The sequence below is a fragment of the Aulostomus chinensis genome, chromosome 6 (assembly GCF_037954235.1).
Source record: "Aulostomus chinensis isolate RoL2024-O1b breed Wild chromosome 6, RoL_Achi_v1.0, whole genome shotgun sequence".
Lineage (NCBI taxonomy): Eukaryota > Metazoa > Chordata > Actinopteri > Syngnathiformes > Aulostomidae > Aulostomus > Aulostomus chinensis.
The window spans coordinates 7,743,289-7,760,000 of NC_141325.1; the positions used below are offsets into that span (position 1 = coordinate 7,743,289).

The 16,712-nt window shown below is 41.5% G+C and overlaps 2 protein-coding genes across 2 annotated transcripts in view; one reads left to right on the forward strand and one right to left on the reverse strand.

The window, feature by feature from the left end:
• pcsk5b (proprotein convertase subtilisin/kexin type 5b) overlaps window positions 1-13,837 on the forward strand; it is an 82,577-nt gene extending 68,740 nt beyond the window's left edge. The window contains exons 24-37 of the mRNA XM_086206230.1: window positions 1,277-1,345; window positions 5,259-5,313; window positions 5,390-5,535; window positions 5,731-5,937; window positions 6,862-6,945; window positions 7,174-7,360; window positions 7,438-7,652; window positions 8,263-8,505; window positions 9,239-9,472; window positions 9,546-9,726; window positions 9,807-10,024; window positions 10,354-10,457; window positions 10,587-10,794; window positions 12,678-13,837. Of these exons, the coding sequence (XP_086062356.1) occupies window positions 1,277-1,345; window positions 5,259-5,313; window positions 5,390-5,535; window positions 5,731-5,937; window positions 6,862-6,945; window positions 7,174-7,360; window positions 7,438-7,652; window positions 8,263-8,505; window positions 9,239-9,472; window positions 9,546-9,726; window positions 9,807-10,024; window positions 10,354-10,457; window positions 10,587-10,794; window positions 12,678-13,093 (2,567 nt within the window). The 3' untranslated portion in view covers window positions 13,094-13,837. The remainder of the gene's footprint in view (window positions 1-1,276; window positions 1,346-5,258; window positions 5,314-5,389; window positions 5,536-5,730; window positions 5,938-6,861; window positions 6,946-7,173; window positions 7,361-7,437; window positions 7,653-8,262; window positions 8,506-9,238; window positions 9,473-9,545; window positions 9,727-9,806; window positions 10,025-10,353; window positions 10,458-10,586; window positions 10,795-12,677) is intronic.
• A 1,094-nt stretch (window positions 13,838-14,931) lies between these two features.
• The window catches only part of rfk (riboflavin kinase), an 11,752-nt gene continuing 9,971 nt past the window's right edge, over window positions 14,932-16,712 (reverse strand). Inside the window, exon 4 of the mRNA XM_086206233.1 lies at window positions 14,932-16,712. This exon is cut by the window's right edge and continues 294 nt beyond it. The gene's annotated coding sequence lies outside the window, so the exon portion shown is untranslated.

Genomic DNA, 16,712 nt, shown 5'->3' on the forward strand with positions numbered 1-16,712 from the left:
GATTGTGTGAAAGATTACGCTTGATGTCATCGTATGAGATCAAATGTGGACGCCAGCCAAAGGAGGACTGAGAGAGAGAGAGAGAGAGAGAGAGAGAGAGAGAGAGAGAGAGAGAGAGAGAGAGAGAGAGAGAGTTTGGAGGGATGATTTTGGGACTGATTTGAGATAAGGGACAGGAAAGGTGGCAAGTTACAACTTCAGCACATTAAAAGTGAGACAGAGAGATGATGAGAGTTCGTATGGGAGCGTATCGAATGTATGAGTGGGAGGATGATGAGACTAAATTCTTATCATATGTAGCAGGCAGGTCTGAACATGCTCCTCACACAGTTTGAGCTCTGGTGCAGGCGAACTTTCATCTGCTGTGGATGATGGCAAGAGTCTCTCTTCTCTTCTCTTCTCTTCTCTTCTCTTCTCTTCTCTTCTCTTCTCTTCCCTCTTCTCCTTTCTTCTCGCTTCTCCTCTCCTCTTGTCTCTTCTCTTCTCTTTGGGCTATAAGACATGGCTCCACCTTCAGATTAATTCAAACGCCAATGCAAGATTGTTTCCCATGTTGAGGATGACTTTTAACCTTAATTATTTCACATTTTTATTTTCAGAATTATTTTCTTTAAGTGATACTTCATCCAAAGCGTATTTTGCCTTTCATGTACCCACAAATAGGCATTTTGAGCTGCGTCCTGTATTACTTCTTTTATGACTCCAGAAAACAGAAAGAACCGGCCACGTGTAATTTCCTTGAAGCTAATGGTTGCCAAAGACTAACAACAAATACAGCAATACAACTGCAAAACTGGCCTAAACCATCTATTTACAAGCTCTCATGTGCATTGTCCAGTATAATCCAGTCTTTCTGTACCAGCCATGTGCTCAGTAATCCACAAGTCATTTGATCTGCTCTGGAAACAAACTTTTAGTTTAATGCTTCCGTCAGCAAGCGTGAGTGAGCTAGTTTAAGTGAATGCACCAGGACTGAGTTATAAGTAGTTTAAGATAAATCAATGATTGATGAGCATGCGTCCAAATAAGGAAAATGTGGATTATCCCAGATGACACATATCAGAGTATGTGGACAGATGTTTTTGATTTAAGTAGCCTTCGATGATTGTTAGCTTCAAGCTAAAGATACATTTCTGGTTCTTTCTGCATTCTAAGTCACAAAGAAATGACACAGGAGAGAAGCAGGTGAGTGTAAGACATTTATTTATGAGTCAGAAAAATAAAGTCTTGCAGGAAAGTTTTGCTGTAAGTATGTTTTATCTTCTGTGGTCATCAGGTGAGGTTGCAAATGCAGACAATGACGACTGCCTCCCCTGTGATGAGGGCTGCAAGCAATGTAAACGCAGTGAGTAAACACCACATCTCTCACTCCTTATTGTGTTCTTTTAATGTTTTTCATCCATTAAACATTCAAAATGTTTGTTTTTGTGACAGCATTATTGACAGAATATTGCTGTAACCACAAGTGTGCAGTCAAAGTGACAGACGGCAGTGCGGTTTTTTCATTTCAGGTGTCAAGATTGTGAGCTAAGTTTGGGAAAAGTTGCAGCCATAACGCCTAATAGAAAAGTCTTTACTGAATGCGGGAGGTTGTACCTGCGCGTTGTCATGGTACTGCAGCCATCGCTCTTCAAATGAGGCTCTCAGAATTTCTCAATTATCACAAACGTTAGTTCATTACAAGGTGCAACATTAAGTGCAGCAGGATGTCGGATTTGTTTCACACTGACGATCTTTTCCACAATGAAAGACAAGTTGCAATCCTGTGCATGCCAGCCGTATCTATTCAACTAATGCTAACTATGCCTTTGTCCACCAAGAGGACTCTGAAACCTTCATTTACTGAATGAGGTTTGGCAGATTTGTTCTTTTTCCCCCCCTGAAATGTAAATGATATAAATGTTAACCTTGAGCTCTCACACCTCATCCTGTCAGTGTAAACCACATAAAGACAAGCACTTCCTTCTTCTAACTATTATCACCATCATACTGTTGAAAGTTGTTATTTTGCTGGGTCTGTGGTGGAGACGAGCTGCTATTATGTCATTAAACACGCTGGCTGGAATATCTTCCTTCATTCTCATCCTGCCGCCCACCCACCCGCTCGCGGTAATCCGTAAACTAAACACGTCAGTCACTGGATTTGAGATTTCAGATGTTTGGTCCTGTGATGCACAATGTGTGAGACTGGCTTCTGAAATATGTGTGTGTGTGTGCGCGTGTGTGTGTGCGTGCGTGCGTGCGTACGTGCTAGCATGCGTACGTGCGTGCGTGAGTGCTTACACCATGTGGTTGTCTGTATTTCAAACTATATGAAAACCAGTTCAGACATTTCTGGGATGGATTTCTTGGCTTCCTTTTTCTGCTGTGCTACATCAGATTTGGGTGGAAGCTTTACCTTTTTTTTTTTTTTTTTTTTTAGACATTATAAAATAAGATTATGAAATAAGATGAGATGAGATGAGATATTAGTGCTTGGAATGAAAGAGTGACTCGGGATACTAATGTGGTACACCATGTGACCATGATAACAGTAAAACCACGATACTGCAACTTTGCGATATATTTCATTTATGATGCATTACAACATCCGAGTAACTGAGGAAGGAAAAAAAAACCTTAGAAATGAGGAATTATGTATTCTTAGAGTACACTGTCATGGTCCGTTTCGTAGTGTTGTTCACCTGAGATGAGTCTGAGTGCAACAGTGTGTCAAATTGACAACAGGGGATCCATTGATAATGGCAGTGATATGACAGAAATATCAGTATTTGTTGCTACTGTATTGACAATGTAATTATCATGGTAAATTGCAGTGTGGATATTTCGTCCCACCCATACTTTTACTCCTTAATTAGGGGATGGAGCTCAAAAATTCAAATTTATTGACTAGTGTCCCCGCTGCACCTACAATATTCTGTTATTTATTCCACACATAATATGCATGATTATTATTCATAATTTCATATTTATTCAAATAAGCTTTCACTCTAGGCACGCGACTCCACTCAAATTTGAATTACTGTTTATTATAATGTATTCTCATCTTTGCATTCAGCACAGTTGCACTATTGTCCTCTTGTCATATTTTTTTACACCCGTATGCACATGCATATGATACATTTGTCCATACATTGTAGTGTTAGATGTTTGTTTGCCTTTGTCGAGCCTGTTTGTCCTTGTTTGAGTTGTACTTCGACAGCAGTGGAGGTACCATTTCCTTGTGGAAGCTCACATACTTACGCAGTGCTGCTGATTCTGAGCCTGTGGGTTTAAAGTCTGTTCTCTAAATATCACCTGTCCTTGAATCCTCCCTTTATTCCTCCATGATTTAAAAACCTTTCTGTCCATTTTCTACATCATTCGTTCCAAATTCATCCTCATCAGATCTTCCGTCATGATGCATGATGACTTTCACTGCGTAGAATTGATCTTAATGTGTCATATTATGCTTCGAGGGCACAGTAATACAGTTGTTCTCCCATGGACTCACCTCACCTCCAGTTTTGGGCTTTTTTTTATGCCGAGAAGCTCACTTGAGACCAGCTGTCCTCTACGTAGATGCTAACTCTTCTTCTCTGTCCACTTCCCTAGGACTTTCATGAATCTTGCCTGTTTAACACCTCAAAGTGTTGACACAGTCCCCTTTTTTCTTTACTGAGTGTGTGTCATGTATATTATACATGTGCTTTTTTGTGTGAGTACATGTCGATCGTAAATGTACTACATTCCACAAGTGCATACCTCAGGATGCCAGTTTAAATTCTACTGAAATCCACCCTCCCCTGGCTTGCTCGGTTAATATTTATGCGGGCGCTATTTTCTCTCTTCACATAGACACAGCCCGAAGGCATGATTTCCGGCTCCTCACTCCCTCTCTCTTGTTCTATACCTCTGTCTCTCCCACCTTTCCTTTCTTCCAGCCTCTCTCTGTATGAGTAATGGCTTTCACAGGTAGTGGCTTGTCGACCGCATTGAAGTGCAAACCAGTGCAGTGTTAAGTTGTGGGAGCTTGAAGGAGACAGAAGGAGGAATTGGGTGTGGGGGTCGACTGAGGCTTTTTCTGGAGAGGATGAATGTCCCAATGGGCAAGTCTGCAGAAGGGGCTTTAAAAAAAAAGTAGTTATTTCCATCTCTTCTTCTGTCTCTACTTCATTCTTTCTCTTTTGCTGCTTCCTGTCTGCTCCTGTCTTTCTCTTACCCTCCCACCCATGTGTCCTTGGGGATGTTTTGTCATTGGACTGAGGGTTGACAGCCTGGCTTTTCTTCGATTACCCGTTGCATGGCTTTGATTGACAGCAGGAATTAATGGGCATGCAAAAAAAAAAAAAAAAGAACTCATTCTCTTGTGTTTGTACAAGGACACACAACACACGCACACGCGCGCGCACACACACACACACACACACACACACACACACACACACACACACACACACACACACTCTCTAACACCTAAATTATTAATCAATATCCCTTGCATGGGCTCCAATACATTTTCCAAGCCTGTCACTCACATTGTGTTTGTTTTTGTGTTGTTCTGCCAAAGTACACCTCCAACACAAACACTGAGAGCAGCACGTGACTCCTGAAAGATGGAAGGAATTAACAGACGTCATAGAAGTGAAATGATGTTTGGATATTAGTTACATAGTTTGGTTGTGATCGCTGCAGTTTGAGTCGACTGCAAACAGTCATTATGTGTTGTTAGAGTGCCTCCTGCTGGTAGCAAATGCAACTACATATTCATGGAAAACGAAATAAAACAAAAAACAAACAGTTGATCCAAGCAATTTAACCTCATAGACTTACAGTCGGAAATAATGTAATTTCCTCCTTGTGTGAAACGGTGTCATAGCTTTTATAGTTTTTTTTGTAAGTTTGAAAAAGTAATATATCAAAAAATAATCGTGAAATCTATTTTATACTTTTTAAAAATTTATTTCACACCCTATGTTGTACTTTTTCCAATTTACTTGTCTCTTCTTGTATGTGAATCTCTGCTCACATGAAGAATGAATGCTCTTTTCCCATATTTGTATTTTTTAAATTTTTTATAATATTCTTTATATCGGGCTTTACCGCCTCACATCAGAGCAAATCATCAAAGTAGCAATGATGTGAACCAAAGCGGCCGCTGCTGCTTTCAAACAAATCTTTGAGAGTTTAGAATCCTTTCACTTGTTCGGGCCCGAGCGCCCAACAGTGCAAGAGCCCTCCTGTTAATTATTCATTTTGATTTCCGCTCTTCGTCACAGAGGATTCAGACCAACAGGAAACTCTCTGCCTTAAATGCGAAGACACTTTCTACCAGTAAGTCTAAGAACTTCGCAGCCTTTTATTTCCTTCCCACTAGTTCTCGTCTTCACACCCTCTGTGCGTCTGCCAGGTTGGGCTCAGACTGTCACCAGTCCTGTCCGGATCGGACCTTCAGCGTGATTAAAAGCATGACGTGTGAGCCGTGTGAGGACAAGCGCTGTGAGATTTGTGACGAGTCCCAGTGCTACTGGTGTGAAGAGGGATTCTACGTCTCTGGTACAGTTTGGAAAAAGTTGATTTATCGTGTGAATGTCAACCCATTGTGTTGTTTAATACTGTGTCCCCTTGTGCGACCTTTTGACGCTTTCTAAAGGTTATCTTGTGATGATAAAAGAGAGAGAGAGAGAGAGAGAGAGAGAATTCATTGAATTCCTTTGACTAAAAGACAAACTAATGTGTTTGTGTCTCCAGATGGGAAGTGTGTGGACCACTGTCAGGAGGGTTTCTTTGTGGACGTCAAGAGCCGAGAGTGTGAGCCGTGTCACCGAGCCTGTCGTACCTGTGGAGGGCCTCAATATGATGACTGTGACTCCTGCGAGGAAGATTTCACGCTGAAGGACGGGGAGTGCTTGAAGGGGAACCAGTTTGTCCCCTGTCCTGAGAAACTATTCCGAAACAGTAAGGAAGCCAAAACACGAAAGCAGCACAATGCCATTTGTTAATATTCCAAAACATTTTGTTTTTTTAGGGGGTTGAAGATTGATCAAAATCGATGAGCTTCTGAAATCAAAGTCTTGTGAATCCATCCATCCATCCATCCATCCATCCATCCATCCATCCATCCATTTTCTTCCACTTATGCTGTTAAAAGGGGTTCACCCTGGACAGGTCACCAGTCCATCACAGGGCCAACACATAGAGACAGACAACCATTCACACTCACAGTCACACCTACAGTCAATTTAGAGTATCAATCAGCCTCGTCCCCTCTTGATGTCTTTGGACTGTGGGAGGAAGCTGGAGTACCACAGAGAACCCACACAGGAACAGGGAGAACATGGAGACTCCACATAGAAAGATCCTGTGCTGGAGCCGGGGCTTGAACCTTCTTGCTGTGAGGCGACAGCGCTGACCACTGCACCACCTTCTTGTGAATACATAAATAAATAAATAAATGAATAAATAGCAATTGTTACTCTTAAAATGAATCACTTAGCAAGTGGCATCACAGTCGGATAAACCAGCTTGTTTTTACAACAACATAATCTTATCTCCATCCCATTATTTTATTTATCACAAGCAAAAATAAACAGCTCTATGGAAGGTTATTTCCACCAGTAAATGAAAAAGAGAGACATATTTAAACATCACAGTTATGAGATATGTCATCTCATAGTTATGACTTTTAGGAGATTTTGTTTTCTATTGCTGGCAGCAAAGGTTTACCATATTCTTCAGATTTTTATTGCCTTGAAAATTACTTCGATGCTTCTTGTTGAATAATGATGTCTCTTGCAAAGACTTTGAGTTTTGCCGTGAATCTGCTCACCACCTTGACCTCTGTTATTAGTATTCCTGCTCCCTGGTTTCTGTCTGTTCCAGGTCAGGGTGAGTGTGAGCTGTGTCACTCATCTTGTGAGAGTTGCTCTGCAGCAGAGAAGGACGACTGCATCACCTGTCACGCAGGTAGACGGGCTCCGTTTCTGTGCTGTGTTAGATTCCTCGTGAAACTATGTTTAGTTGACTTCATCTAAAAGTGTTGGAAAATGTTCCCTTTTTAATATTCATCAGCAGCTCATGGGAGAGACATCTGACCTCTTTGTTGAAATATTTGCAGAGTTACAATAATTGAATTCTCTTATTATCAATTATCCATTAATTTTCTTGTATCATCCTTGTTCTTGCCCTCTCTAGGTCATTATTTGACTGCTCAGCAGACCTGCAGCTATCGTTGCCCAGCTGGTACATACGCCAACAAGGTGACAAACCACTGTGACGACTGCTCCAAAGGCTGCATCACTTGCCAGGACGCCAAGCAGTGCCAGCACTGTCGGAGCGGCCTTTATCTGCACAATGGAGTGTGTGTGCTGGAGTGTCATAGGTGATGTCTCATTTTTCTACTGGTTCCACACCATCGTCATACTGTCAGTGATAAGAGTTTTCTTTCTTCTTCTCCAGAGGGTTTCCTCACGAGGGTGTATGCCAGCCGTGTGCCCCGGAGTGTGCCTCCTGCCAGGGAAACGCCTCCCACTGTCTGAACTGTGAGAGAGGCTACCTCCTAATTGACCACTCCTGCAGAGCACGCTGTCCAGAAGGTTACTACGGCAACGAGAGGGAATGCAGACGCTGCCCTGCTGACTGCAGAGAGTGCAATCCAGACGGCCTGTGTCAGAGTGAGTAGAGAGGCGACATCACTAATTAGAAGGGGCGAGGAGGATGGATGTAGACAAGGAAGCCCTGCAAATAGTTCAGTAATGAAAGTCATGATGTGGAGGTGGAGTGGGAGCGGAAGTGACATTTACAGACACACTGTACATTTACTTTTATTTTGGAGATGGTATTCATCCCAAATGCACCACACAAATTAATTTTCCATTTTTACAGCATACAAAATGCAAAAAAATCTGGTTGATCTGATTTTTTTTGCAATATTGTGACTTTTTTTTTTTTTTTTACTGGTGGTGACATAAAAGATTGTATTTAATTCCTGACAACTTGGTGTTAAAGTGAGATTAAGCAGCACAAAGGCAAGATGGAAGGAGTTATGGAAAAGAGGCAAAGGAGCTTGTGTGTGTTGAATGAGCATCAGCATCACAGTGAATAAGAACCATATTTTACGTTTTTGTTTTTGTGTTTGTTGAATCATGTTTGTGAGACATAAAGATATGGATAAACCTGAGAATAATGATTATTTGATTATTTAAGAGATATTTGAGTGCAGTCTATTGTTATTTTTTACATTTTCTCTCTCTCTCTCTGTCTCTCTGTCTCTCTCTCTCACAGAATGTACAGATTACTTCTTCCTCCATGAGGATAAATGTGTAGACGATTGTCCTACTGGCTTCTTTGCCAGTGAGAAGCAGCAGGATTGTGTGCGTTGTCATGCCGATTGTGCCTCGTGCGATGGGCCTGGTATGGATGACTGTGATGTGTGTCGCAACCCGAAAGCGGTCCGCTACAACGGAGAGTGTCTACCTGAGTGTCCCGTCAGCACCTACTATGATAAAACCACCAATGAATGCAGAGGTAAGGAAGGTGGAAGCGTTCGGTATCATATCACGGTGAGGAAGAGATTCATGAAATGTTGGTACGCACAGGTTTGTTCTTTCACACTGGATATTTTGAACCCCTTAATTTAGTCTTACAGACAGAAAGCAGAGCCTGACAGCCAGTAGAGTGTAAGAACATTTCACAAATGAGGCCCAAGCTACACTGACCCCGCTGCTTCTTTTACTTGGTTTCACCTCGTGTTGGCAGTAGAGGACAGTTGATTAACCTCCCAGCACCCTCTCTCTCTCTGTCTGCCTCTGTCTGTCCATCTCTCGCTCTTCTTTGGCATTTTTCCCACAAAACCTGTCTCCAAGTCTGTGGAGATGTACATTCTCCTGTATACTGAAATATGCGAATAGGAAATAATTGCACTTTTTGTTTTTACCATGGAATGTGACTGAGTATCTCCAAATCAATATCAGATGTTCTTACTACTCTGGACAAAAAGGACATACTTCTTTTCATTGCATTGTTCTACCTCTTCTATTGAATACTGCAAAAATAACGTGGCTACTGCAAATTTAAGATGTCCTTTCGAGAGATTTTTTTGTTTTCTGGAGAATTATGAAGAACTCACTTCAACAATCTGTCTTAATTTGATTGTAACCTTATTCACCATTCAAAACATGAATTCTCCATTAACATATATCTGTTGAATTTAGTCCTAAATGTCCAGTCATCAGTGTCCGATGGTTGTGTTTCCTCCCAGACTGTGACCGGTCATGTCTGACCTGCTCAGGCCACGAACCCTCATCCTGCCTCAGCTGTGGTGACGACAGGCGTAAAGATGCTAGCGGACACTGCGTGTGGTTCAGTCAGTGCTCTCTGCGTTCATACTTGGACCACAATGGAAACTGTCAACAATGCCACAAATTCTGCCACCGCTGTTCTGGACCAGGCCAGAATCACTGCCTGAGCTGCAACAAACCACTTTTCCTACTCAGTGAGTTTTCAGTCAGAGACGGTCATGGACACTCAGTTAGTGGAACAACATAAAGACTTCCTTCTCTTTTCAGACTCCACATGTGTGCAGGAGTGTCCCGTTGGTTACTACGGAGAGGACAAAGACGAACGTGTGTGTGAGCACTGTCACTTCAGCTGTAAGTCATGCGTCGGCCGTCACAGTTTGCAGTGCGTCGCCTGTAAACCTGGATTCTTCAAGCAGGGAAGCAGCTGTGTTGAAACGTGCTCAGAGAGGTCGGAGGAACTTACATACTCCAAATTTCTTTCCTTGTTCTTGTAAAAGCACTTACAGTCTGTCTCTCTTTCCTATCCAGTCACTTTGGAAACACCTCCACTATGGTTTGTGAGCGTTGTGACCCAGCTTGTGGCCAGTGTTGGGGTCTTGGTAACAGGAACTGTCTGAGTTGTAGGGATGGATATGTCTACATGAAGCACTGGGGGCAGTGCCTGAAGAGCTGCCCTCCAGGTTACTATCAGGACAGCTGGTCCAGTACCTGTCACAAGTGTCATCCCAGCTGTAAGACCTGCAAAAGTAAGAGGACCGCTTGCCTCTGCTTTGTTTTGTGTGTGTGTGTGTGTGTGTGTGTGTGTACGTGGGAATGTACAGATGAGAATGTGGATGACATACAAAAAAAAGCATTTTAAATTCAATTGGACATCTCCATTACATAACCACTATTTTACTCCTTTAAGAATTTGCAAAATTGAAAAAGAAATTCCCAACATTACCTCTCTCTTCACTCCCTCTGAAGCCATGAAATGCTTCTGCTATGCCTCTGAAGATTTGGAAACTCCAGTTTAGCCATGTGATGATTAAGACATGAGATATTATTTCCTCTGTCTGTGTCTCTCTGTGTCCAGATGAGGGCGCTATAGCCTGCCAGACCTGTTATGAAGGCTACATGTTACTGGGAGGAGAAATCTGTGAATCTAAGTGTCTTCTAGGCTTCTACGCTACCTCGCAGGTGATAGACAGCTTGTGTTTTACCTCAAATCTATTTATAATGAGTGTTTGAAGACAAGCATTCAATATTCCATTATTTAGTTTAAAATTATTAATTTATGTGTGATTACATCTCCTTCCATTGCTCCAGGGTTCGGGTTCCAAGAGCGATCAGCCAAAGTGTTACGCGTGTGACTCGTCTTGCCTGGACTGCCGAGGTCCGGGCAAGTGGAACTGCACGGCATGCCCCGCTCTCCAGATTCTGGCAGATGACGGAAGGTGCTTGAGCTGTTGTGGAGATGAAGAGCACCTGAATAAACCAATATCCAGGGAGTGCTGTGACTGCAAGGCCTCACAAGGTAGATGAGGACACACACTGGAACACACACTTCCTGCCCTCATGAAATACATGCAGATCAATTAAGCGTATTGAGAAAATTCCCCCTCTGGATTATACAGATTGTGTTCGAGTCACAATGAGTCACATTAACTTCCAATCTTCCATGAGTAATCGTTGCCCTTTAAAGTTCATGCAACTGATAGTTGCTGTTCTCAGGGTACAAGCATCCAGTCATACCAGGCCCAGTCAGATAATATGATGACAGCACGCAGCCTCAAACCAACCTGCATCTGTGTAATGCACCGTTATGAACTGAAGGATACAATAAAATGAGACTGACGTGCTATAGAAGAGGTTAAGATAGTCATGAATTGTTCGACCTGAACAGAAATCTGACATCAAAGCACCCAAAATGATGAAAACCACAGGGACATCACACCTCGATGCACACACGCGGTTAACATTATGAAGGTCGTATTTTATCCCTAACAAGAGTGTTTTTGTGAATTTACCAGTGAGTTTTGTTGTCAAAAGTTTACCAAGGTCCTACATTACCTTAGCCTGGCCAAATGAGGACAGTTATAAAAATGAAAACCCAAAAACGGTCAAAAGGTAAAAAAAAAAAAAAAAAATAGAAATCAGATCCACAATGGTACTTAAAGGAGTTTCTCTCACAAATTTCCTCAAGATTTTCTACCAGAAAAACTGGGCAAAATCCCATGCGCACAGTGACCTAGCAGCCATGCTACCTGAACCAGACCCCCCATGCAAGAGAAGCAAGAGCCCGCAGGCCTCGCTCTGTCTGCATGGCAGATCTTTTTTGTTGTTTTTATCTATTTAAGTGTAGCTATAGAGCTATGCGGGCATAAACTTGGCAAAAGTTACCTCAGAGATATAAAAAGGCACAATTTGCTAAATGATGTAGCAGTACAAGTTTGCGTTGTTTTTTTTTTTATTCCACTTTCATGTAAGTCACATAATTTTGTGTCCGTAAGCCTGTACTTGGAACAATTAATATGCATGCTGCTAGCTGGAAAAGTTAGCGATATAAACAGCAGCGGTAAATGGACTCAATTTTATATAGCGCTTTTCTACCTTAGCGTTACTCAAAGCGCTTTACAGTGTCATCTCATTCACCCACTCACTCACACACTGATGGTGGAGGCTGCCGTGCAAGGCGCCAACCTACTCATCAGGAGCAATTATGGGTTCAGTATCTTGCTCAAGGACACGTCGACATGGTCTCCGGGGTCGAGGATTGAACCAGTGACCCTTTGGTTGCTAGACTGCCACTCTACCCCTGAGCCATGCCGCGGTATCCTAGTAGCCTATCCTCCAGAAACTCCTTAAGCCCAGGTCCAACCAATGATTAACAACAAAACAGTTTTACAAATGTTCCACAGAAAATCGCAGCAGTCTGAATGGGCAGAAGATCAGTGGAAGATGATCAAATTTCCAAGCACAGTTGTTGAATGTTTTCAAGATGTTTTTGAATGTTGCATCTGGTGTTGTTGGGGTTCTTTGGTCTGAACTGGCCTTATGAAATCTGGCAGCACCTGCTCACAACAAAGCACTGTTGTAGCAGGTAGATGAAGACGCTCTGGCTCGCCTGTAATTTCCTGGGAAAGCAGGGTGAGGACTCATTTCTTGAGAAAGTAGAAGGGCGACAACTCATTTTTTTGGCGGAGTCTTTATTCTTATTTCCATGCCTGGCTGCTGGGTTTCACCTTTCTTTTCTCTCTGTAGAAGCTAATCACAAGGAATTTCTTAGCTTTCTTGACCTCGGGTCATGACAGACAAGACTGTGTTTCACTGGAGCTGCGGACTTGTAAATGTCACACAGAAACACAAAGTGCACGTTCGTCTCATGTACCCTAATGATCTTCTCAATTCCATTTTCAGAGGAGTGCATCCTGGGTGTCAACTACATACTGAGGGAAGCTGAGGATTTGGATGCTGAGGGTAGCAGCGCCCAGCTCCTCGTCACTACTTGTGTTTTCGTGGTCCTGTTTGTGGGTGGGGGCGTCTTCATCTTCCTCCATGCTCGATCTAAATCCCTCGGCATCACCAGCCTGCCCAAAGTCACTGCTCTAGGCTACGAGAAACTGGACAACGGTGGAGGCTCAGAGTTTACTGCCTCCTCATTTGGGGATTACAGCGATAAAATAATTGAATGCGAAGAGGATGAAGAAGATGAAGATGATGATATTGTGTACATGGGACAGGATGGGACTGTGTATCGCAAGTTCAAATATGGACTCTTGGATGATGATGAGATTGAGCTGGAGTACGATGATGAGAGTTACTCCTACACGTGAAGCAATGCACAAGAAATGGTCACAAATAGCTTTTCTTAAGCTTTTGAGTCGAGAGAGATCAAGTACACACTTTTTCTGACTAAAACAAATTTTAATCAGGAAGTCATTTGAGTTACTCAGGGCTTGACCTATGGATGGGAATATAGATTTGAAATGCTTTTATTCAATAATGTATTTCCATCAGAATGTACATTAATCTTAAATTCTTTTCCTTGTAATGACTGCGCTTGAACATTGAGAGAAGCACTATTTGCTGATTAAACTTTCAAAGCCCTCCTGACCTACCCACAAGAGAAACGGTGGAAACGGTGTAGCTCACATCATTTTGGTGTGCCAAACAAAGCATCCACCTGGTCCTGTCCTTAAAAAAAAAAGCTTTGAAGAATCTATGTGCTTTGTGGTATTTCTATCAATTTAGAAGCAGTCCTCGGCCAGGAGTTACTCAACGGATTCAGTGGTGTTTCTGTAGACAGGATCAATGCTATTATGGTGTTAATCAGGTAATCTTGCAAATTGTCAAGGTGGAAAATTAAGTTTTTCTTTGCTTCACCTCAAATTACTCACAGTTAAAAACAGCACTAACACTGGGACCTGTTCACAGAGGCCCAGATCCTGCATGTGGACCCGAAAGTTGCTGAGCTTTTTTTGATTTGTTTTTGTCTTTTAAGACGAGCCTGACCTCCAGCTTTCTTTGGGCTCAAGAGATTTTTATTAAAGATTCAAATTTTCGATTTTTTTTTTTTTTTAATAAAACTTTCATAAGTACAGTCAGAATTTTCTCTTTGACACAAAAAAAATGGTGCCGTTTAATTTTCTTAAATTTCCTTCAAACTAAAAATTATATTCAGGCCTTGTGAGTTTCGCTAAGATACAATCCTTTCTGGTGCCAGTGTTGTGACCATGCAGCAAAACTTTGTAAGTCCTTTTCATTACTGTGCTCTACTTTTTTTTTTTTCGGTTCACTGTTCAGTTATTCAGCTCATTTCTACCAATGAGCTCGACTAATACATATTTCACGCAGGGTTTAAATGTCTTCACACACCTTGGGGGAAGTGAGTCTGATCTCACGCATTTTGTAATTGCTGTGGTTGTCGTGTGCAGTTCTGTATCTTTGTTTAATTTTAAACTGGGTGTGTTCCTACCGCAGCTCCAGGACTGAGTGTCTAGTCCATGTTTAATGTTCACAGCATAGATCAGACTTTCTCTCAGGTCAAACTGAAGTGCTGGCATGTCCTGAAGGTTTCCAGAACTCGCCTTACAACACGACAGGTCTGTAAGTGACTTCAGAGTTGAACATCTGGTTTCGTGTCGTCTCCTTGAAATACCGAAAGTTTGTGTAGACCAAATACTTGACTTTTTTTTTTTTTTTCGTTCTTGGTTGATGTGAAATGTGCTATGAATAATTGGTTTTGGAATAAACTTTGATTTGTGTTGTTTGAGCAGCTGTGAAGGGAAGGGGATTATGGGGAGGTTTGCATGTTAAGTGATTGTTCGCTCTTCCCTTCATGATTTGTTGGACGATGACATAAGCAGCACAAACAGGTTCTGCACCACAAGGGCTTCTTTGAAAACTGCATTCAGTATTCTTACACAGGACCCTTTACATTTAAAATACTAATTTGCGTGTTATATTGACTTCAGGTAACCCCTATAACAAGCAGTTGGAAGTTTTTGTGGTTTAACCTTTGCACTCTGTATCAATAGAACAGTCTGTCTTATCTCATAGCAGATTCAACAAACAGGCATTCAGGGACACAGGTCGACTCCCTCTTTTACGTTCTTTCACACGATGATCCATTAGTCTCTAAAAGACTAAACATGACTCTGACCACATGGACTACCAGACAAAATAGGACTTAACGGGAAAAGTTTGCTTTATTCTGCAGAAAACAAGACAGAATGAAAATATACGATACAACAGGTTTAAAGAGGAAACGTGGACAGCAGGATGATTCAAAATAAGCGTAAAGCACAGGGTTCATACATGTTCCACAATATATTGAACTTACTGACAAGCTATGTGGATTGATTAAAAAAAAAAAACAAGTAAATGATCCAATATAAGGTTGTGATTAAATCTTGACTGAAGCACACATACTGTAATATACAGGTATTTGTCAAACTTCCAATTTTTCCACAGCCTTTGAAATTATTTTCAAAATCCATGTCTTCTTCAGGTTTTGCAAGACTATATAAACCCTTAAATAATTCTATCAAATTATAAGCATAATATGAAACAAGTGCTGTTTGTATCAGAGCATTCAGATGAATCCAGCTGCGTGGGGAGTACGATGTCAAAATAAAAACTAACGTAAATGTAGTCTGATCAGTGATTAAGGAAAAAAAACACATGAAGGGAAAAAAAAAAATGCATCTTTGATCCCTCACAGTACATGCAGTAACCATGGTCCCTGTGTTGACGAGAAAAATGAATAACGCTCAACTCTCGTTACATTACTTCAGCCGGGTCAAACGCGCTATGAAAACTTCTGTCACAAGATATGCAGTTTAAAGAGGCAGAAGAGGATGAAAATAGCACTTATTGAGCCTTCAACAAAGCTTGACTAAAGCTTTATATTGCAGAATTTGTTGCGTCCAGTGTAAATTCCTTTTCTACTAATCGAGTTGCCAGCAGAGAGAACGAAGCTCTTATTGTGAAGGAATCAGCGCTACAGTTGAATAATAAATATTCATAGAATGCAGCCAGAGCTTTTGCCTCTGAGTAGTACTTTAATAATCTAAAATACAATTGACTTGAAGTCCCAAATCACAAAGATAGACATATAGACATTATATACTTCTTGAATCTTAAATTATTTACAGCTTCTCAAAATGTACGCACTTCTTTGTGTTGGACAGTCTCATGCCATTTAAAATTTGACAGGTGTGGGCCTGCAAACACAGTCTCAATAAAAGACTTTACAGTTTCTCTGCAGTATGTGAATATAGGGTTTGTGTATGGTGATGTGTTCTTCATCCGACCTGTTGATGTTGGATCTATAACAAACCCTCAGAGATTGACAGAATCAGAACTTGGATTTCATTCATTTACGATTCCGTTAGTGTAGTACCGCTTCTTTCCAGAGGGGGGGATGCTGAGAGTATTTATAAAGCCCCTCCTTAAATCATGTTTCTGATCAACTTTTCATTCATAAATAAGCATTATGGTGGGAGCTTTTTGAACAGTGCATCAAAAACACCCAAATCTCAGACCCTATAAAAGAAGGGTGGTTATAATTGAGTCAGACTAGAGGGGAAGACTCCTAAAGAGGGACAAAAGGAGAAAGCAAGGACACTTCAACATTATTAGATGTAGATTTCAGAACTTCAGCTCCCTGTCTTCAAACAGATGCCTTTCATTCAGAAACACTACGACATAAAGTCACCATTTTAGACTAACAGGCAAAAATGCCCGGACTTTCCCATCTGATGCCAAAGATTTCTGGCGTTTGAGGTTCACGCACCTTGAAGGCCATCTGGTGGGAGTATGAACACACGAGCTGCAACAAACCCAGATGGCAAGTGAAATGACTCCTCTTTCACTTATCAAAGATACAATGACAAACTAAGAACATTATTTAAAAAAAAAAAAGCATAGCCATGTCAACAGCTGATAATA